General features: G+C 41.4%; 1 protein-coding gene across 1 annotated transcript; it reads right to left on the bottom strand.

Annotated features, from left to right (window-relative positions):
* On the bottom strand, window positions 1-22,537 carry atg2a (autophagy related 2A). Its single transcript, XM_058649464.1, has 42 exons — window positions 21,994-22,537; window positions 20,019-20,181; window positions 19,182-19,331; window positions 18,813-18,915; window positions 17,467-17,626; window positions 16,749-17,018; window positions 16,557-16,656; window positions 15,831-15,995; window positions 15,419-15,525; window positions 15,237-15,315; window positions 14,864-15,113; window positions 14,105-14,246; window positions 13,723-13,821; window positions 13,184-13,336; window positions 12,553-12,826; window positions 11,932-12,004; window positions 11,603-11,777; window positions 11,358-11,500; window positions 11,122-11,243; window positions 10,788-10,945; window positions 10,473-10,605; window positions 10,174-10,358; window positions 9,997-10,077; window positions 9,145-9,251; window positions 8,966-9,058; window positions 8,771-8,841; window positions 7,532-7,608; window positions 6,937-7,107; window positions 6,548-6,674; window positions 5,977-6,200; window positions 5,123-5,352; window positions 4,868-5,003; window positions 4,362-4,589; window positions 4,153-4,254; window positions 3,895-3,979; window positions 3,588-3,741; window positions 3,388-3,457; window positions 3,195-3,277; window positions 2,998-3,119; window positions 2,730-2,884; window positions 2,410-2,568; window positions 1-2,275 (listed from the first exon to the last, which is right to left on the bottom strand). The coding sequence occupies exons 1-42, from the start codon at window positions 22,162-22,164 to the stop codon at window positions 2,039-2,041; spliced, it is 6,087 nt and encodes a 2,028-aa protein (XP_058505447.1). The 5' UTR covers window positions 22,165-22,537; the 3' UTR covers window positions 1-2,038.
* Between the last annotated feature and the right edge of the window lie 87 nt (window positions 22,538-22,624).

The raw sequence follows: 22,624 nt of genomic DNA, 5'->3' as shown, positions 1-22,624 counted from the left end.
TTCAGTTTTTGTACTCAAACTTTTTTTTATTTTTGTATTAATTTTGTATAGTCCTTGTCTTTGTATTATACAGGTCATTCATACAGTTTATAACATTGTAAATAATAATTACACGCAAGTGGTGTAACAAACATCAGCCTGTCACGGTCACAGACATGCATCATGCTCACACATAAACACATACACACGCTCACCCACACGCACAGAGGGACACAAATCCCTTACACTAATTAAATGACAACAAAAAAAAGATTAAAAAAAAGTAAAACCCTCCTTAAAATCACAAAATCCCTTAATTACTCTTCCTCCATTGTCATCTGATTCACATCCTTTCAACTCGCATCTTTAAAATGAGTATGACAATACTTTGCTTATGTTTTCATAAAGTAAAAAAACAAAAAAATGAAGAAACATTAAAAAAAATGCAGGAAGGCATCTAAGGAAGTGGGCAAAGTGATTTTGAGGACAGTAAAAGTTGATTAATTCAGTTCCCAGGCCCTGGTCCTGAACTACTCATGGAAACAGAAGCACAAACGAGCTGTAATGCAGAAGAAAAAGCATCAACTGGCATCTCTTTGTAAGACAACTTAAAGTTCAAGTTGACTTTGTGAAGCTATAAAAGAATGCAATATGCTACAGAAGTTCAGTCCTTCATGTGATCCGGTGTTTCTATTCAGTCCGATGTGTACCAACATGAGCGTGTGTTATATTTTTAAAGAGAGGGTAGAGGATTTAGGAAGGCAACACAAACTCATCAAAAAAGACACTCTGCAAGGCTTATGGCACAAGTAACAGCACTGAGAGAAGTGGGTGCATAGAGCGCTGAACTGCTTACACTGGGGTGTTGTGAAGTTCCTTTAAAACGTTATTTTCAGGACTCTACTATGAGCATCACTGGACAATAAGGCTGGGTTCACACTGTGTCTCGCTTTTAACTGATCAGTGTCCATAGAGTCCCTGTAAGACACGCGTCTCTGGTGTGTCTCATGCTTGAGCCGCACGTTTCCTGGTAAAACTGACACTGAAACATATTTTCTTTCACAGTTTCAATGCCTACATCTTTCGCATATGTCATAAAAACACACTCATGGTTCCCTGACTCAATTTTCCAATACAACTTAATTCTGAAACAGACAGATGCACAGCTTCATACTAAAGTCTGGGTGTTAAGTTGAGAACAGAGGAATATTTAAAAGTATATTTATTGATTTTCAAAGGGGAAATCCTATGTAAAACATAGCAGAAGCTCTGCTGTTGACACACGTGTGTGTGAACAGAGCTGTGCGAGACAAAGCATATCAGTGTGAACTCAGCGTCAGCCCAACACTCATTATCTAAAATATCCTGTCAGCACGCACTGCCCCAAAAAGGTGAACTGATATTAAGGTGGATCTGAGATTTCTGCTCTATGTTCACCTGCTTTTAAAAAGTTCACAAATAAAAGACCAAAACTTCACACAGCTTGGTCGTACGGTTGTTCTTAACACTGCTGCTAAAGTGCTTTTGTGATGTCCTTTGACTATTTTCATTCCATTTTAAGAGAAGAAAACAGTTTAAAGCAACAAAATCATAGGGCATGGAGTGCCCACAATCTTTTATCGTTAGCAAAAATGAAAACCTTGAGAGTGAAAGTTCTTCCCGTCTTAGGACGGACTGCAAATCAGTCAGATGAGCGTGGTGAGATATTTGCACACAACATCTAAGGGCTAGCGTATAACTGAGAGCAACATGAGGGGAGCTCTTGCTGAATGTAGAACAAACAAGTTAAATTTGGTACACCCATGTATGTTGGAGCCACATAAAACACTGTGTGTTAGTAACTGCAGTAGTAATTAGTCTTTGCTTTGTTTTTGCATTGGAGCAAACTCTAACTCTCTTTAGATCATACACACATGCAAACACATTCAAACCCTCGACTCACTCCCTTCACTCAGACTTTCCCCAAATTATAATTTCACTAATCTCTCTCGCACTCACTTATACTCTCTCACACACACATTCATTCATTATCTCTCACACAGACAGAAAAAAGTCATTGTCATTCTTGACCCTCTTCAATACGCCACTTCAGGAAGTCCTCCTTGCGGGCATCTGGTTTGATCTGGTTCCTCATGCCACCGAGCAGATTGGAGGTGGCTTCAGAGGCCACTATCAAGGGTCGTACTACAGTGGGTGGAATCTGCCGCAGGACGCCGCCCACAGCACCAGGCAGACCCTTCTGTTCATGGCCACGGGATGCTACATCACACAGAGTCTGAGCTGTGTCAATCACTCCCTGGAAAAGCAGAGACAATGAGCACCATGCACAGGTTAGATACCTTGTTGACAACCAGGAAGCTTCAAGAGAAATCCCTCTGTGGAAATGTGATTTCTCTGAATACTTAAACTAGGTTTAGTTTGTGAACGCACCTCTCTGACAGTGTCGTAGGCTTTGGCAACACCTTCTCGGAGGTCTGCGGGTTGCGCGGCTCTCCGTGGTCGGCTGGTGGGAGCCCGACCCTCAGTGATTGCAAAGCGATTCAGAGGAGGCGTGGGAGAAAGGATGTCGTACACGGTCTCTGCTGTAGCCTTTAAAAATATCAGACAGAAAACGCAGTTTCACTTGTTTTCCTTTTTTGACTGAAGAGTCTTAGGGTTGAACACAACAAACAAGAATTTCTGCATCTTACATCATTGTTTACTTAGACGCTTAAGAGGCTCTTGTTTGAAAATGCAAATCCTCTAAGTACCTGTATGGCCTGCACCAGTCTGTTACTGAGCTCTAGAGCAGCAGATGCTGTTGAGGTGCCAAAGGACGCTGCCCCCCTCTGGAGACCTCGGATAATGCGTCCATCTTTCCTGTACTGCTCTATGGGCAACCAGAACAGATCCCTCACTCCATGGACTGGAAAGGCACAGAGAGATGGGAAAAGAAGAGATAAATAAATAGATAAAACAAACGAAGAACGTGTCGATGTTGCGGTGACTTTGTGTTTAGAGGAAACAGCGTCAACTCACACAGCTGAACAACAGAGTGCATAGGACCAACGCCTCCCAGAATGCCTGGCAGCTGATTCTTCCTGATGTCAGTAAGCCATTCTGTGACAGCGTACTGTATCACTTTGTCAACACCAAGGAGACTAGGAGGTGCAGAAAAATTAAGTAAGACTTACAAACAATCAAAGTGTGTGTTCAGAGGAGGTATGTGTTTCTACCCGTGTCTGCAGCAGAGCCTCTTTAACTTCAGCTCAGAACAGTTTAACTGAGCCAGGCCAATCAGGATCCCTGCAAACGTTCCCTGTGAAACAAAAAGCAGGACAGAGTGTGTGGAGATACAAATGGCCTGGGACATGATTACCTGATCAAATAAGTTTTTACTCAGGCCAGGTGAGAGATGAACTGCCTTACCTGGTCAATGACAACATGTTTGCCCTGATAGTCCAGCCAGATGGGCACTTCGGAGGTGAAACGAAACTCCCTGGGGGAAAAAAACGATATATTTAATATTGAAAACTAAGTTTTTTAAACGTGTGATTTTGTTGAAGAGGAATATCTTTACGACACAGGTTACATCTTCCATGATGTCTGGTGGATTGGTGTCTGCATACCGGAAGTATATTGGCTGGTCAGAGGAGGAAGTGGAGCCAGCAGAGGAAGAGCTCTGCTCACTGTAGGTAGTTTCCACAGAAGCTGTGAGGTCAGGACCCAAACCAGCAGCTGCCTCCGCCTCTTCAGAAGCCTTCTGGGATTGGTCTGCTTTAACTGAAATGGAGAGAAATACATGTATGTACGTATTTACCACAGTGTATCTTAAAATATGCATGTCCAATCAAATGGTATACATTCTAAAAGTGAGTTTGAGTAATCATTTAAATGTTCTGCAGCCATATAAAAACATCATCTGTCATAGCTCACCTTCAGTTGCAGAGTCCACAGGCAGATAAGGGTTAACAGAGGAAGCCAAATTACTGAAAAAGTCCTTGAGGAAGAAAAGTGCATCCTGGACAGGAGATGGATAAAGAGGGGCTGGTTAGACATAAGAGACTTGTCATAATAAGTTGTGCCAACTCACTGAAAAAGGCTTTAAAGACTCAAAGACTTTATTCCGAGACTCGATGCACAAGATTTCAGACTAGCTGTTAGTTTTTAGTTTCAGGTGCCGTGTGACGTTACCTGGTCAATATTAAGTCGTAGTGGCAGCAAGCTGACCCGAAGGCAGCATTCTGGACCACCGAGGCCAGACTCTGGACACAACTGCAGGGCCTTTACTGTCAGCTATGAAAATAAAATCATTATCACATATTGTCCAATCACATAATCAGTACATTGTCCTTGGGAAGTATTCTATGTACTTCCACATCCCTGTCCCTCTGCTCTCTCACCATGTTGGAGTGGGCTCGGCGGGGCATGCTCTCGCTGGTATAGAGGTAGAGGAATTTATTGATCTGTGAGGAGGCCAGTCGGTCTCTGACTTCCAGCTCTTGGACGATGAACACCTGCCTGGAGATTAGCTGCTCACTGCCGGGACCAACTCCGACCACAGGTGCCACTGACCCCTCACCATCCTGCCCTGCTGCTGGCAGTTGGTAAGACTCATGCTGGAAGGACACCTAAACACCAAAAACAGGAGGAATGGGTAAACAGGCACTGTGAAATGATTAGGGGTTATACCATTATTAGGGTATTGTAAAACTGTAAACCTATTTCATTAGTGTAAACTAATGAGAACAATGTAATGTAGACAAATATTTATTGGTAAAGGAAATTGAATCTGTTGAATGGAGACAAAAGTACAATATTTTCCTCTGAAACAGAAACATTACAAAATAAAATACATGTCCTTACAACTATTACACTATGAATGCCTTTGTTTGTTTTAAAACTGCACCTTGGTGAGCTGGATCTCCATCAGCAGCGTGTGCTGACGACCGCTGCCTCCTGCCCACCGCCAGGAGTTCTGTGGACGAGAGGAAGCAGCAGCGCGAGACGGGGATCCACGGACGCCAGCAGGGACTGAACGACCTCTGTATGAAGGAGAAGAAGCGGCAGAAAAAACTGAACAGTGTATGGAAATTGCTGCACCATTTATTTCGTACTTGTATGAAGATAGAAATAAATTGTTGACCCTGTGTGTGTGTGTTACCTGTTTGTCTGCTGAGTGTGTAAGGACATGGTCTTGCCTCCAAAGTCCTTGCCCCCATACAGATGCCAGACCACAGAGATCTCCCGCAGCACCACTCTGCTCTGGGGCACGGGGAAGCGGCTGGGGGCTCGCAGCAGGTCTGAGCTGCCTCTAGGCCTCGAGAAGTGACTGTCCTTCACCTTGATGGGCCCCTGGGACAGGACCGTCACCACGGGCTCCCCGTCCTTTGACTGTAACAAATGTGTGTGGGGATGTAAAGGGACAAATTACAAAAACAAAAATGATGCTTTGGTGCTACCAAGGATGGGAAGGAGAAAAAACGGAATTAATTTCAAAGCAATCCATTGCAATTACATTGTTCTGAAATCCAAATTGCATAAAAATGTATCCTCCCTTTGACTCTTATATAGCAGATGTAAGAGCACAGAGGGGATTCTGGCTCATTCAACTCTGCATAACCTTTGGTCTCCTTTGCATTAATGGTACTCTACTGTATATAACATGACTTTGTTAACCGACCCTGAACATGATAACTCGGCTGTAGTACAAACGTTGAACCTCAATATCCGTGTTGCTTCGTTATGTGGCATTTTGAAATTCTGATTCTGCTTCCCAGTTTGATACGTGTATGACAGAACTGATGGACATTTTGCATCTGGAGAGACTAAGGGCCAGGTCATACTTTCCACATCCAAAAACCTATTTTTCAGTTAGCTCCGCACAGACCCTACACATATAAATCCGCACACAACTCCAGTTTGATTCTGTGCAGACCATAGGCGCCATCTGCACATGCTCCCCGTAGCACAACCAAGATTAGCAGTGACTAGCAATGAGAGACAGAGGAGACTCACAGGAATGCCCATGCCAGGAGCCTCCAGGATGCAGAAGTCATCGTTGTCTGTGGAGCCATCCGAGCCATCTTCCAACATCATATCTGCTTGAGCCTCTGTTGCTGTGGCAACCAATCCATCCAGTTCAGAGTCCTCCTGCTGCAGGACAGAGGAGTTGTGCTTTGAAGCTTCTCCAGGGAAGAGGTAGACAGAGACAGGTGAGCCTCTTTGCGTGGAGGGTGAACCTGAAAAATCCAAGGGTTCAACATTATGCAGTACAGTGTACAGTGTGTGGTAGACGAGACTAGGGGGCCACATTGTGTAACATGGGACTGATTTATAAAACATCATCATTTATTTAAGTCACTATGGGACTTCACAATGGGAATACATTTCCTATAGTATTTGTAAATATATTATGAAAGATTGTATTACCCGAGTCTCATATTACAAGAGCTAATCTTAAATACAATCTGTTGCTGTTGTCATGTGAATAACTCCACAAGTGAAAGCCCATTCCCTCTCATATTACAAAATATTATTGAATCATAACATTAATTTGAAAAAATGATCACATGTGCAAAAACAATACCTGGATCTAAACTTTCTTCTCTGTGGCTCCTCTCTGTGTCAATTAAGGCATCAGCCAGGTCGTACTGGTTGATCTCAGCGGTTTCAGCTGGAGGGCAGGGCAGCACAAAGGCAGGAGTTTCTGACAGCTGACAACAAAGAATATCATTAACTTTCATTTCATAGCATCTTAATTCAACATTAATTCAGCCTTTTTGTTTATTTGTTTTAATGGTAATGACATGTGTCATCAGTGGAACTAGAACTTGACATGACACGCTGCTCTCAGATAGTTAAAATACGTAGCATGAGTAGCAGTTTATGGAGTAGCACCTTCCAATCACAACATATATTTCTATTATTTATTATATTTAATTCTACAGTGCATATATATATATATATATTGCTTACTGGCAATTTCTGCCCGGCAATCTCAGTGGGCGAGGTGTGTCGTGGCGGTGGGTGGAGGTCACCCTGGGAGATCAGGTACTGCAGCAGATTAATGAGGGCGGCACAGGAATCAGCACAAGAGTGGAGGTGGACCACATTGTTGGAGCAACGGAGCTCAAAGAGGGGCTGAGACTGAAGGAGGGAGAAGAGAGTCACATCATGTACATCATGTACATTATATTGCTTCAATATTTTCTCCTATTGCCATGATCAGATGTTGATAAAATCTGTAAATTATTTATCTAATTAAAGTTTGTGCCCAAAAGTCAAAGTTTACAGTATACGTTTCTTGAGAAACTTATTTTTAACAAATGTCATTAGTCAGTGTGTGAGCCAAAGCTACACAATATACAACAAACATAAATAAGGAAATAAGCCTTACATCTTTTATTTCAGGGAAAGTCCATTGTGGTGAAATAAATATTTATGAACACGGCCAACAAACAGGCCTCTGCTTGTTTGTCGTTTATGAAGGAAAACGGGACCAAATTATAATGTGTTGTCTGTCTGCACTCATGACTGCAGCGTGTAATTGAAGGTTGAAGGTGGCACTCACCAGTTTACCCGTTTCACTGCCTTTCCACGTGGTGATGGCGAGCTCCAGCAGGTCGATGTCCAGGACACACATGTAATCTGTGTGACACAAACACAGTAAAGTAAGACAGCAATCCGTGTGCAAAATATGCATACTTCAATTATCTTATTCACTCGTCACAAAAGTTTTATTTAAGCCAGCTCATCAATTAACAACCAAACACAGCACTAAACCGGAACATCTGCAGATGACGTTTCTACAACTACTCTGCAAGTCCTATGTGCTTAAACTGTGGTACTCATCGCAGCAGTGGTATGCGAGTGCTCTCTGGTGGTACTTGGAGGAATATCAGAAATAGCTGTAATGTATACCAGGGCTGTGTGTGAAGTGGACCGGAAGGATTTTGACCATTTAATAGCGTCTGAATCATATGTGAGGAAGAGGGGGAAGAAAGAGCAGCTGCACTGTCACAACTCTAAGCGGAAGTGGTGTCTTCAGGACGCATAGACAATGCCTCCACACAAAGGCCTCTCTGACCTGGTCTGACATCTTCCTCCTCTCTTTCTTTCTTTGTCTGTCTGTGTGTCTCTCTCCCTCTCTCTCTGTCTACACACATTCACACCAACACATTGACAGCAGAAACATCTGTACAGTTAAGACTCATTAAAAGAATCAGGTTGCTCTCCTGAACAGAGAGTGTGGAGTTGAATCCAAATCAGATCTCATGTGATCACAGGAGATGCATCCAAGACACAATATGATTTAAACGTGTGATATTCTGTGGTGAGATTATTGAATTGAAGTTATTCCTTTTTCATCTTGTGTGTACATGGCATCATCAAGTGATTACCATATTATTATCATAGTTATTAAGATATGGATCTTGTGCACACATGACAATTATCTTAAGTTCATTCTCAACATTCTTGTTTCTCTACCTCTTAGACATGGGGGTTGGCGTAAGAATATTCAATGTTCTTGAATCATGTACAGGGTAAAAAAAAAGAAACAAACACTTTGCAGGACTTTGGAGGCTCCATAGATACCATATCTTTACATCAGAAAGAGAAAGGCGCTGCACTCAACAGTGACTGAGTGAGTGGCAATCACATTGATTGGAAACAGTTAACAATAAATTATCTGATAGGGGAATAATTCTGCCTGTTCAATGTCTATACCCACTTTGAGAGCTCAATGTGTTCCCAGAGAGAGCCAGGAAAGTTAACAGAGCAAAACACAAAATGGCAACATGAGTCTTACCTCTCCTCAAGTCAACGGTGTCAGTCTCACATTTGTCAGAGAGGTAGAGAGCAGAGTCATCCAGGATGAACCTGACCACAAAGCCACAAAAACACTTGAAAACTATGAATCACCACTTCATACTGACAGTGACATTTTAAAACGTTTACTGTGGTGATTATCATTTCGACATGTTATATTTAATAGATTCAATACCTGAGGTGGAAGGTGGCAGTGTCTACAATGATATTACTGGACAGAGAGAAGGACTCTGCTGTGAATAACACTCTCAGTGGCAGATATAGAGGTCTGCAAAACAGAAAGACAGCCTTTAATCAGAGAACGGCATTATTTACATTTAAATTTTAATCTAAATCACTTTATCGTGTATATACCTGTAGTCAACCGCACAGGTAGCAAGGTGTGTGTGGAGAACAGTGATGACAACAGGTGCTGTGTATCCCAGAATGGGTTCATCGATAACATCCAGGAAGTCAACCAGCTGGCAGAAGACATAGTAAATATGATTAACATTGTAAAAAAAATCAACCTAATATAATAAACACAACACCTAAATAACTTAACCGGAAAATAAAATGGAACAAATTGGATTTGGTGCAGACAAGCAGGTGCAGGTCTGTCTGGTTTCACATTTTGTTTTATTTAACAATTCTTCAATGGCTACAGTGTTAATAGCCTGTATTTATTACAAGATTATTTTTTTAAATACTGTGAGGTCCTATGAGGGAAAGCAGTATTTCTTTTCTCCAAACCTGCCATATCTACACGATTGATTGATGACACTTTCCTAATCACTTTCAATCTATAACAAGAATCTGAATGACACAGTTTGTGTAGATTGACGATTTTACTATAACTAGACAATGAATTTTTTAGTTTCATACAACAACTGCAACTTTTAAGCTCAGAATATGAAATGGACAATTTGACCTATTCTGCTATACAACTATGAGAGAAATTGGTGTTTCCTTTTAAATCTTTCTGAATTTCACACAGACTCCACATTTATTTTTTGTATAAATGAGAAATGTCAAAAATGGAGTGACTCTAACCAGTAAGATAGCTAAAAAGGCCTTGGAAATTTAAAAAGACACCTGAAACTATTTAGCAGGTAACACAAAATCTCAGAAAAAACCAAGCACAAAACAGTTAATTGTAAGCAGTATTATTTTGATGCACTGAAGACTCTTCAGTCTGTAACACAACATGTTTTGGCTGCTTCTCACCTGCTCATGCCAGCTCTGACTGCTCTGTGTCATGTAATGTCGCATGGTGGCGCCCTGAAGTCGTAGGGCAACTAGGAACTCCTATAATAGGATGCAAAAACATATATATTACATATATATATTATTTTGTTAAAAACATGAAACCACTTTGAAATCAGGTGCATGTTGACAACAAACCTTGACATTCTTCTGGGCGTCCAGTGTGATTTTGATGGCGGTGGATAACATCTGTAGCTCCCCCTCTCTGCCACTCATGCAGCTCACCCCGGCCTCAGTCTGGTAGATGGTAGGGTCCAAGTGTTTTGGGGGAGTGAAGCTTGGCATTTCCAATCGTTGAGGGATGGGGGTGTCCTTTACTCCCGCTGCAGTGACGTGCAAGGACAAATTGTGCTCAGTGAAGAACGTTTTTCCAACATATTAAATCTACTTAAAAACAAAAGAGGGGAATGAACTGCCAACAACTGGACAATAGAAACCTTTGTGGTAGAGCTCCACTCGTTTGCTCTCCAGACACAAGAAATTGAGATTTGGGTCATTCTGGTGTTGCGCTACACTAAATATCTTCCCTCCTTCTAGGTCGAGTACAATCTCCCCATGACTCTCATCCTCCTGAATCAAGAGAATGCAAAAAAAAAAATATGATACAAATTAAATGGATACAAGTATATGAAATACAATGAACAGGTGTTAATTTTTTGTTTAAAGAAAATAAATGACAGTGTTAAATTAATCTGTTCTTTCACTGAATTCAATCTCATTCTCATACTTTAGTCTGCAGGCATGTGGCTCACCTTCCTGTCTGTTCTAGCCTGAAGGCGTCCTTTGCCAATGATCACAGTGAGGGAGAGGAGGCTGAGGTTATGGTTGAAGCTTGGAGCCGACTGTTGTGTCCTTCCAGATGAGTCATTGGCCATGTAGAAATGTGGCTCATCCTCTTCTGAATCAGAGTCTATGTGAGAAAACACACTTAGCCTATGCCCTTTATTTTAACAAATGGAGCAAAAAAAACAAACAACAACAAAACAAATCTTTTTCAAAATATTATACAAAACCAACAAGATTGACAAAAGATATTGAGACAAGCGAGTAGCTTTAATGTCTAATAGCTGTACAGGTCAAACTCACCCAGTCTGAAAGCTGACTTGCAGAGCTGGAACTCATCATGACGATGGAGATTGTGGTTGGGGCTGTGGCCTGAGGGGGGAGGAGGGGGAGGAGGCTCCCACATCAACAGATCATTGTTGATTCTTTTGGAAAAATAGGTAAGAGAAGAAGATAAAAGCAATAATATAAACTAAATATTTGAGAGAAATCCTGGATAATGTGAACTTGGAGGAAAACAATCGTTCTCAAATAAATACCTGTTGTAGATGCTCTGATAGGCTTGTTTGCTGGGCAGGAGGATGTAAGCCAGTGGCAGGGTGATGTCCACAGCACACTGACACTGAGCAACACTCTGTGCCTGAAACTGACGCATCTCCTCTGGGTCAGCTGGAATCACCATCTAAAACACGTGGGTCAGGAAGAGAGGGGGGAGTGATTTAGGTTTGGAGGCATGACAAGATTGTTGGTAAAAGACGAGTCATTATTGTAAGTGTCAGCACACCTCCTCAGTTTCAAACATGGTGCGGTTGGAAGAGAATGGGGAGCTGGTTTTGTCGTTGATTTCACAGTGACTTTCAAAGAAAGCAGCTCCTAGGTCCCTGATGAGGCCCAGGTTCGTCCCACTCAGACCAGCTGCCGGGCACTGAGCCTCACCTCCACGTACATGTACCACTATCCTGATCACACAAACATGAGGACAAGTTGATTTTACAAGATTAAACGTGTTTGTGGTGAAGTACATAATAACAGTAGTTCCCAGTTAATAATAATAATTGTCAGTTTAGAAGCAGAAAAGAAAACACCTTACAATGTATAATCACCACCACTGACCTTGGTAAAGAGTCGCGGTTCTTCTTCACTCTGATACAGGGGAAAGAGCCGCCCTCCCAGCCCTCATATGACCCTGATGAGACATACAACACCAGTTCTCTCCTCTGCATTTCACATGAAAATGTAAGTCACCAGTATACATTAAGCGCTCTAAAGTTGTGTCAGCGCCAAAGTGAATATGATTGATTGCTCTCCACTCAACAGAATACCAGTAACAGAAAAAAAAGCAAAAAATAGAAAATGTTATCAAACACACACACACACACACACACAGAGAGATACACTGCTGCACAGAGTTGCAGGTAAAGAAAGCAACAAATGCATTAAAAACGTAAGATGGATGTTACCTTATCAATGTCCACAAGTAAAAATTGTGGCCTCCTCTGTCCTGTCTGTTATGGCCAGAGCCCAATATGCTCACTCATGGCAGTCATGAGGCTGCAGAACTTACATTTAGCCTCTTTCATGGTTGTTTTTAATTCTGTTGTAGGAGCTTACTGGTTAAGTCATAGATGACAAGCAACAATAGGCAGTATTCTGTGTTTCTGTCTTTGGCTGCTCTTTTCATGTGTCAGAGTAAGTCAAGAATCTAGAGTGATATATGCGAGTGTGTGTTCCCACCGTGCAGGTCAGTAAAGGAAGCCTCCAGCAGCTGGGTAAGGCAGGGAGCAAGTGGCTGTCCTGGGGTGGTCTGGCCACCCTGGAGGTCCGGGGCCTCCTGATGCTTCAACTCCAGCTCCATCAGCTCCAGGACCAAGATCTCCTGTCGCACTGCTCTCTGAGTAGGAGGTCGACGTGTAGGGAGGGGTCCGAGGTCGGGTATGGGGAAACGAAGCCGCAGGACAGCGTTTGGTGAAAGGAGGGTGAAGGAGGAGTAAAGTTCGGTGCTCTGGGTCTAAGATAAAAGAAAGTTCATATCATTAAAGGGATGCTTTTTTAAACAGATGGGCTGATTAAAGTTGAAGACAGTGGGGGGGAGCTTTTTGAAATTCCCTCTACTAGATTTGTTAATTTTTGTGTTGTATAAATACAATTGATCAGATATAATAGGATAACCTTAACAAATTGCCAACTCAAGTCCATTTGGAGGTCACTTCAGTTTGGTTGTCTTTGTGGGGTTTGATTACAAACACATTTTGTGATTTTTTTTGTGATTTTGTGAACACAGATCACAGATCTTTGTTGGTATTAGAAACATCTAATATTCAACATATTTCTTTGATGGTGGTATAAAATGTCTGTGTGGTTCCACCTGTGAAATTCCAAGTCCTGTCTCTGAGGGACGGTGGCTGAAGGCTTTGCTCAGGTTCTGCAGGCGACTAATGAAGTCCAGGTCCAGCTCAGTACTCAGCTCTGCCAGCTCCACCCTCACCACACTGTCCCGACGCAAGACTCGCTGTTTACCCTGGAGACACAAACATGCATTAATGCATTTTAAAGAACTTCTAAATAATTATTAGCATTATCATTTGAGTAAGGAAAAAAAACTTATTTCTAATGCACCAGTTTGGACAGATTAAATCTAGTATGGACTGTAACTATAGTTCGCATTTTCAGGAACAGGAAAACAGGACGTTCACTTAACAGATTCATGCTCAGCTTAAGTATAAGGGTGTCACCACATCCCTGTTTTGATGATAAACATGACATTAAGAATTAGAATCATGTAACGTCCTTACTATAATTAAGAGAAAATGATAAAGACTGCAACAATGAAATGTATTTCACTATGTAAACTTGAGCATGTGCATGAGTGTGTGTGTGTATGTGTGTGTGTGTGTGTGTGTGTACCCTGCGCAGGTGTTTTTCACTGAGGCTGTAGTGTAGTTGGGCACATGGTCTGGCTGCAGTTCCAATTGAGAACAGGCCAGATTTCTGGAACTGAAGCAACTGGAAAAAGAAACAGAGAGACACATACTTTAAAATCTTCCACATTAGCATTAGCAACAAACTACACCATACATTGCTGTATACAACAAACAACAATTTCATTTGTTTCTTCATCATGACATTTATCATCTCTCCAAGCTGGCAGTCAGGCAAGATGTTCTGGTGCAAAAGAAAAATATAGAGCTATATAACTGTGACAGCAGAAGTTACACCTCACTGTGACTTTATGTGATCACTTATTGCTGCTACTGCAAACAAACAAGTACACATACAGATTTACTACCTCGCTATACTGAGGCTTTCCACCTTCCCAGAGACACTCCAACAGCTCCAGTCTGCTGAAGGACAGGTCAGAGGTCACGGCTCTACTGCGGCGTCTCCCACTTCGCATCTCACAAGCAACCTGCACTGCTGCTCCTGTCAATCTGGGAGAGAATGAAATTGGACACATAACTCACTCTCAGTCAGGAGAACAGTGGTAGAAAGTCCAGTATAGGATACCAGTATTAGGAATGGAATTTACAGAATGTTCAGTGTTACATTTTTCAGATATGTACCACATTCTTAAATACACTAAGTCAGGCATGTCCAAAAACCAGCAAGCGGGCCAATCGTGGCCCTTGGTCAGATTTTGTACGGCCCACGGCTTTGTTTCATCATGTATTACTTATGGCCAGGGGCAGACAGAAAATCGTCACATAGTCACTTGTCGTCCACATGAACTCAGCTGGTAAGGAGTTTCACTTTGAAACCAGATTCTAGGGCTGGCAACCCAGCCATGACAGACAGATACATGCATTCACCTCGTTATATATTATTATTATGATATTTGACTCCAGATGTGAAAGACAGACAGAATTTTTTCATTTGTTCACTCCCACGTCGCTTAGATTTGGTTAAATTTACAATTAGAAATGATGACTGTGACAATGAAAATAAAATGATTATAAAACAATGCATTTGTATGCAACTTTTACTATGGAAATATGTGTTCATGTGAATTACGACAGCAAAGATAAAGGACGTGTCTGTGTTTCTCTACCTGATATGAGAGTGTGGACAGGCCTTGGTAAAGCCAGCTCTCAGATGGTGGAAGTCTCTCTCACTGAACATGCCGTCTTTGAAGAAGGCTAACTCCCGAAAAAACACCTGCGACACCTGAGCCAAGGACGAGCCTCTGTCAAGACTACTGGACGGGTCCTCCTGAAGCAGGGTTAGGGTGAGCCCTCCGAGTGTCAGTCGCAACAAAGAGTCAGGCTTTAGCTGCTCTGCCTGACCGCTGTGTGAACGTCCTGCAGGAAAAAGTGTTCAGATTTATTTCAGTATACGTTGAGAAAATACATCAACAGAAAACAGGGAAATAGGTTTAAGAATTACTATAAATCTGACTGTTTTTTACAGATTGCTGACTTTACCTCTGCTCCGACTGCTGGCCTGTGGTAGATTTGAAAGACAACCTGCTACAGGATATCGTCTGGGACAGTTCATCATGCCCTATCACGAGAAATGACAGTAAAAATTTGATTAATTGTGACTACATTTACAAGTGTTGTTTATAAAATACTAGAGAGAGAGCAGCAGGCTGTGTGAGGCTTACAAGACTGTGTGTGGAGGATTCCATATCACTGTCTGACAGCTCGCTGCCCGAGCGCACAGACGTCACGCTGCTGTTCATCCCAGTCGGACCCATAGAAAAGAACATTTCTGCACGCGCACACACACAGACAGAGACATCATGCAAATTTTTAAAAAAAAACAAAGAAACACTAAAGGAAACAGCATCACATACATATTTCAACAAGACTTTTCAGTATAAGGACATAAAAGCTATCTAACATCCATTAAAAAAACTATTTTGTTTCAAAAGTAAATGGTATTTTTGCTTTTTTCAGCTGTCACTTTGGAAAGAACCTCCTCATAATGTCTGTGTGACATGATTAAAGACAACATGGCCTGTTAATGCATTGTATCTCAGAACATTATGAGTGGATCACTGTTGCTCAGTGTACCTCCATTCTCCAGGCCAGTGACAAAAGGCTCCAGGTCAGGCTCTTCATCCCACTCTCTGTCTCTGGGGCTGGAACCCAGCTGCTTACTGAGGTCTTCCTCAATCAGACGAAGGTCGTCTGAGTCTAACGGGCGGCTGTGGACACCACCACACTTAGATTCTGGCTCTAAGGACAGAGAAATGCATTCGTTTGTGTGTGGCTTAGTGTTCATATGGAAGGATATCTGTGACCTTAATGTCTAGTTACTGAGCCACTGAGGAAACAGCACATGCTTATTCAGGCTTACTGTGTCAGTGTTTGTTCACATAGTCTTTATACCTTTAGAAGTTTCACTTTATATAGTGGTTAAGCTCAAGAGGCACACACAGCTAAGAAAATGTGCATTTATGTGTGTTTCCATCCACTGCTAAATTTGCCCACTTTATTCGACATTTCCACAGTTTTTCTAGTACAGCAAAATGCAGAAGTGTAAGGGATGTTTTAGTCACACGATTTCTTATGTGCAATTTCAGAAATGCACATAAAAACATGGTTATGAAAACCCACCTTATGATATAATCTAAGTTACATATTAAACGTGCTATCATGCATAAGAGAGTCAGGTGATGAATCACAGACTCAGATTTAAACCTTCATTAAAATGTTTGATCTGGATTGACAAATATTTACCTAAAAAAAGGAGCAAATGTATGTATGTATGGTTTACCAAAGTGAGCTCAAGTTTACCAGTGTCTATGCAGAGAGCTGCCAGTAAGTCTGTCAGATGGGTTATTTGATCTGGAGTCAGCAGCATGTGGACACAGCCCACTTTCCCATCCAACTCCAACTGATGAACAGAGAGAGAGAAAAGAAATACATCAATATGAGTTGACAGTGGCATTAACTACAACTTCTCTGTTATAATGTATGAACATGCACCTTTGGTCCAGGCAGCATGTCGTTCTGTTTGATCTTGACTGTGGTCTCAATAAAACCGGAGCAGCTTCCTATGAGCAAAGGCTGAGAGGGAGAACAAGGAGAAGCAGCCAAAGGATTAGTCTCTTTCTTCTTCTCCTCCTCCTCTTCCTCATCATCATCATCATCATCATCATCATCATCATCATCATCCTCTTCTTCTTCTTCTTCTTCTTGCTCCTCATCTCCTTCACTTGCAGTGGCTAAATCTGGATGTTTCTCCTCAGGCAGATCCTGAAAATGAAGTCAAATCTTTTAGGATTTCTGGTTATTGATCACTATTACCGATCACTACTACACTAAGAGTTTAACCATGTACCCGATGAAAGTTAATTAACAGAAACACAAGCATGTAATGAATGTTTCTTGTTTTTCACTTTTGCAGTTGTGACATACTAGTTATACTTTGCATTTGCAGACTTTGTCACATTTAAATTGGCATAAAAGAAAAATTATCTAAAATGATCTTGTTTTGGTCATCTCAAGGTCATCAAGGAGGCTGAGTCCATCACATGTTCACAGAATGCTCCAAATCTAGACCTCGCTGCTTTGGTCATCTCCTTCATACTTCAATGGAGTTTTTTTTCTCAATTTTGTGTCAGTTTACTGTTGTTAAGTGGATGTAAGTAGACTAAACACATGTTAAACATTAAGACAATAAGTGTGAAGGAAAAAGACTAACTGTGGTGTCCATCACATGTACTATGCCAGCGCTGTCATAAAACAGCTGCACAGTGCTCAGCTGGAGGATCTTGTGCAGGAAGGCAGGTGGCTGGTGGATGTCGACAGGCGTAGCAGTCTGGCTCACTGGATCTCGCACAGCCTCATCAAAATACTCCAGCCTGCAGGAACACAGTGCACACAAAAACACACATTATTATAAAGATTTAACTCATCACAGGTGGAGATAAATGGCAAATGTTATGAGCTGAGGAAAACAGGCTGCTTTTGGTCGATGCCAACAAAGAAATTTGTATAAAGGTAATGTTTTTGGGCCAGACTGCTAAACTGTTCACGGAAATGATGCCACTATTTTACGATAAATATAACCCCTCACAATGACATACTGGTTTAATAAAAACTACCGCATAAATATGTTTCATGTAACTCAGATCAGTTGCTCTGCTAAAAATCAAACTGCAGCAACAACAGGACCTCATGGCCACTGATCCCAGCTCAACACAACCATCCTGAGAAGCTTTGTCAATAATGCAGCAAAACAAAGAGTTCAATGGTGTCACAGTAAATTGCCAGAAGGTTTGTTTGTACAGGGCCTAAATCTAAGATATTAAAAATAATTTGATTTGCTAAATGATGCACTGACAGACTTTAAATCAATGGCAACTTATTACATTTTTAATTGCATGCTTTTCCAAGAAAGCTTTTCCAAACCAACTGCCAACAAAATTTGATAATTAACAATTATTCTAGTAAACTGCCTTGCTGTCCACTACAAAAATCTATATTATTTCTGTAATCCATCCATGCCATTCACTAGGGGTGGGTCAAAATATTGATTTGGTGATATAGTGCAATATGAGAATCGATGCCACAGCGAATATGGGTATTTTAATTAAAAGGCGTTGAAAAGTAAACGTCCACTGCACTGATATCAAAACAACAGGCAAGCTGTTCACCTCTGTGGGCTGGAATCAATAGCAACTAACATTCTATTTGTTTTGCAGAGGCCCAAAAACATGACAGTAAAAATGTTCATTTGGGAAATATGCCACAGTACAACAAAAGACATTAGGATGAAAGAATTAGAAATTTTAGTTTAATAGTTTCCCCAGAAAGGCTTTCCAACATAAATTGGACATATAGTATAGTATAGAGTATAGTATATTTAATTGAAAAGGATTTTGACTTATCATTGCCAAACGAAGAGCAAAAATGACCTTCGAAGTTGCATTTATGAACCTCCATGATCCAAAAATAAAAACAATAAATAAAAGTCACAACAATGTAGGAGGTGCAATACAGAAGTTTTTCATGGGAGGAGAAAGCTGTCAAAGTGCTCAAACCTACCGTTTAATGTGCACCTCTAAGGCAACGCCTGTTTCCAGGTCCAGGGGCTGATGCTCGATGCGGACAATAGTGTCCAGAAAGGTGACTTTGATACGACGAAGGACTGCACACACACACACACACACACAGAGGAGACATGCAAAGTTTCTTAAGCACATTCCCACTGATATTATCAAACAAAACCACAAAATTCTTTCTGAAAGTTGACTATCCAAAAGCACCTGAATGTTAGTCTTCATCAGGGTTTGACACTCATATTATGTGTTTGAATTGCTTTAAATAAAAGTATAATAAATCCCCACAAATATTCTCAGCATGTGAATTACTATTGTGGGACAATTTGGTTGTTTACAAACAGCTTTGACTCACCCGTCTCAATGGTTTGTGCAAACATCTCTAGCCCCTCTAGTGGGGCAGGCGGCTCCTCAGATGCCTCTGGCGGGTCTTTCAGGCACTCCTGAGCCAGCTGCATGCTGGAGGTCATGCTGGATGACCAGGTCTGAGAATCCCAACCCCCGCCTGGGTGTAAACAAACACATGGGATTAAGTGATGTCTGTAAGTGAAGGCTGCTGTGTAAACGCTGAACATACAAATTCACATTGATGCATGGGCTGTTCACACAGGGGTTTTAGTGACTAATGAGTGTGACAAATTAAAAAAAACATGTAAACATCAAAACATACAGTACTGTACATAGTAAGGCAGAGACCTTAAATTACAGAAAAAACAGTTCACATGAGCAAGCACTTGGCGTCAATGGACAGATGTGACAGAATCATACTTTTTGGTCCTTTTATTTTTACTGAAATTAAAGAATTGATTTGATCAAATGCGGCAAAAATTAAATCAATGTTATTATTATTATTATAGTTATTATAATAATAATAATAATAATAAAAATAAAAGGTGCTTATTTTGACCGTAGATAAACAAAAGTCTCCACAAATGACAAACAGACTTGTAAGGTGATACTGCCTGGATGCTAAGAGCTCTTTACCTACATTGACATATTGATATTTTTGGGTGCAATGCAATATTTGATACTAACATGAATTTAGGAGCTGTACCGGCTTCAAGAAAAAAAAAAAAGGACAAATCATAATATAATTGTGGACTACACTAATGAAAAAAACCTCACTAAAACCATGGCTGACTGGTGTGAGACTAAACCCCACAAGTACTAGTGTTATATGAAGTGAACTTACTGGTCCGGTACTTTGGTCGACATGTTATCTGAAGACCAGAGATTTCTAAGGTGCAGTGGTCAGTCAGGAGAGCTTGCCAGGGGATGGTGATTGCAATGCTGCTCACAAAGCCATCGACTATCTCCAGAGGAGCTCCCAGGGACTCCAAGAAGTCATTGACCGCCTGGAGTAAACCAGAAACAGAGAGTCAGGAGTGGGGACGAAATGAGAAATGAGAATACCTACTTTCATGTTTGTCTCATACTGTAGCCTAATGGAGTAGAGGGAGTGCAAAACTCAAAGGGTTAGTACATTTTATTTTTATTTAATCTTCATTTCATTACGTAGTCACATTAGGATTAACATCTCTTCTACAAAGGTGACTCAGCCAAGACAGGGTCAGTTAGCAGCAGCATCATACAGACTTATTTACAGGGACATGTATTTCAAATTTCAAGTTGGGATGAATATTTCTCCAGGACAAAGGACTGTCGTACAAAAAGCTTGATTTGCTTTGTTCTGAGAGACAGCACTCTTTTAACTGAAGTCAAACTTGAGACCTGAGATTATATCAGAAGCCTTGAAAGAAAAAAAATGCTGAGGAGGAAAGTCAAATAATTGTATAATCTAAATGTCAAAGTTGAAGCCTCAGTAAAGATATGGATGGCCTTCCCACTAAGCTTTACAAAGAGTAGTGATGTGTCCAATTCCTTTCCATAAACTAAATTAATGTTACCATACATAACGTTAGAAAGGCTAAACAACATGAGACTGTGCTGCATGCTGCTCACATCCCTTTATATTTCTATCACTCTGTAGTAGGTTGTTTTACTTCGCTGTTGTTTCCCTTCTGTCTATGGATTGTTAATGAAAATGTAACCAGCAAGCAACCAAACTAAGTCTGTCTGAACTTCCCCTGCTTAGTTTAAGGAGGACAAACTGAGAGGTTTAACCTTCATGTTGTTGGTGATGTACCTCAGGGCTGAGTGACGGACAAAGTCAAATTTGGACAAGGTAGCCAAAAGACCAGAAAAGTAAACATTTCCGTGAAGCCACAGAGACACAGGACTTGAGTCTGAACAGAAAGCCCAACATGAATTTCACCCTCCTTGTTAGGCTAAGTTGGGTTTTTGTCCAGCCAAACTCTCAGGTATTTGTATTTATCAAGAGACTGAACTTAAAACCCATTTAGAGTGGCACCAGCATGGTGTACTGCCAGTGAAATAACTCTGCACTCTTCAAGCTGTATTAAAAAGTCTTGACAACTTGATGCATCTGGTAAAGAGATCACATTAGTCCGGTCCAACATTAGATTTAACAGTGTACGTCATTGTTCCAGCTTATAGAGACATTTGTACTCCTTATAAGAGTACAGTAAATTAGATTCATATACATTCAAATAGGGTAAATCAGTCATTTCCATGGACTGGGTGAGGAGCCACATATTTGTTTCTCATCATTTAAGTTCAGATTTATGTGTAAATGTCTATAATACTGTGCATACAATTCAATTGTGACTACTTCAGCAATCATATCTCTTGTAATGGCTGGTTTATTATTCAAATACTGTGCATTACTGATATGGCAGCTATCAAAAACGTTAGAGCATCCACATATTTGCTATAGTTGTGTTTGACATCTTTCAAAAGTATGGGAAATAATGTTGTATATGAACTTTTATTGTGCCTCTACAGTTTTTTTTTAATGCATTTTTAATCGTGTTGTGTATTGTGTTAGTAGTTATCTTCACTGGATGGTGACTTAGTAGATACAGATAATGAGAGACAGATAATCTGGTGGGCTGCTGATGCGTTTCCCATGAGTGCATTTCCCCGAAGAAATGCGAGCTCGGCTGAGAGTTGGACGCTGGAGTTTGTTGTTGAACTCAAGTGGAGTTGCGAAACAGTCAAAGGTGCACGAGTCCAACAAAAAACACACAGAGAAAGACAGACTGTTGTTGTGTAGGGGGGAACTCTCCCTCGTCTCTTTGACTCACCCACACATCGAGGTTGATTTCCTTGATAACACCGCTGCCGTTGTACAAGTCCAAGCCCAGCTGGTCCAAGCTCAGTCTCTCCTGTAAAAAGTGACCGAGATAGTGCTGCAGCAGGTACCGACAGGCCCGCTTCTTGATTGAGCCTGACCAGGGGAAGAGCCAGCGAGACATAGGGCCAGAGAGAGCGGGGAGAGGGAGCGAAGAGGTGGCAAAGGAGAACAAATGCGACCGCAGTCCTCTGGCAACTGCATAACAGACTTAACACAAAGTGTGCAAATACAAGGAATGAGCCACGGCTAGCTACAAGGGGCTAAGGAAGGGGTGAACCGTAACTCGTACTTCCCCCCTAGGTTTGACACCAAAAACAAGAAAATACTTTGTGTCAGGACGGACGAGGCTCCCGTGCTACTTGTCGAGACGCTACTCCAATGGTGTGAAGCTGTTTCGGTTCATATTTTCGGTACGTTTGCGTTGATTTGGAGCGACAGGTCCCGCTGGTGCGTATCTCTTGTTTCAGGGTTGTTTATTGTTATCGTACGCCAACTGTGCTGAACGGAGCTGCGTCATGCGTCACCGCGACCAAACGCAAACCCCGGAAACGAGACGACATTCAAGCTGGGCGCCATGTTTG

The sequence above is a fragment of the Solea solea genome, chromosome 14 (assembly GCF_958295425.1).
Source record: "Solea solea chromosome 14, fSolSol10.1, whole genome shotgun sequence".
NCBI classification, from domain to species: Eukaryota; Metazoa; Chordata; class Actinopteri; order Pleuronectiformes; family Soleidae; genus Solea; species Solea solea.
Note: the sequence above shows the minus strand (reverse complement) of the source record. Positions and strands in the feature narration are given on the sequence as shown.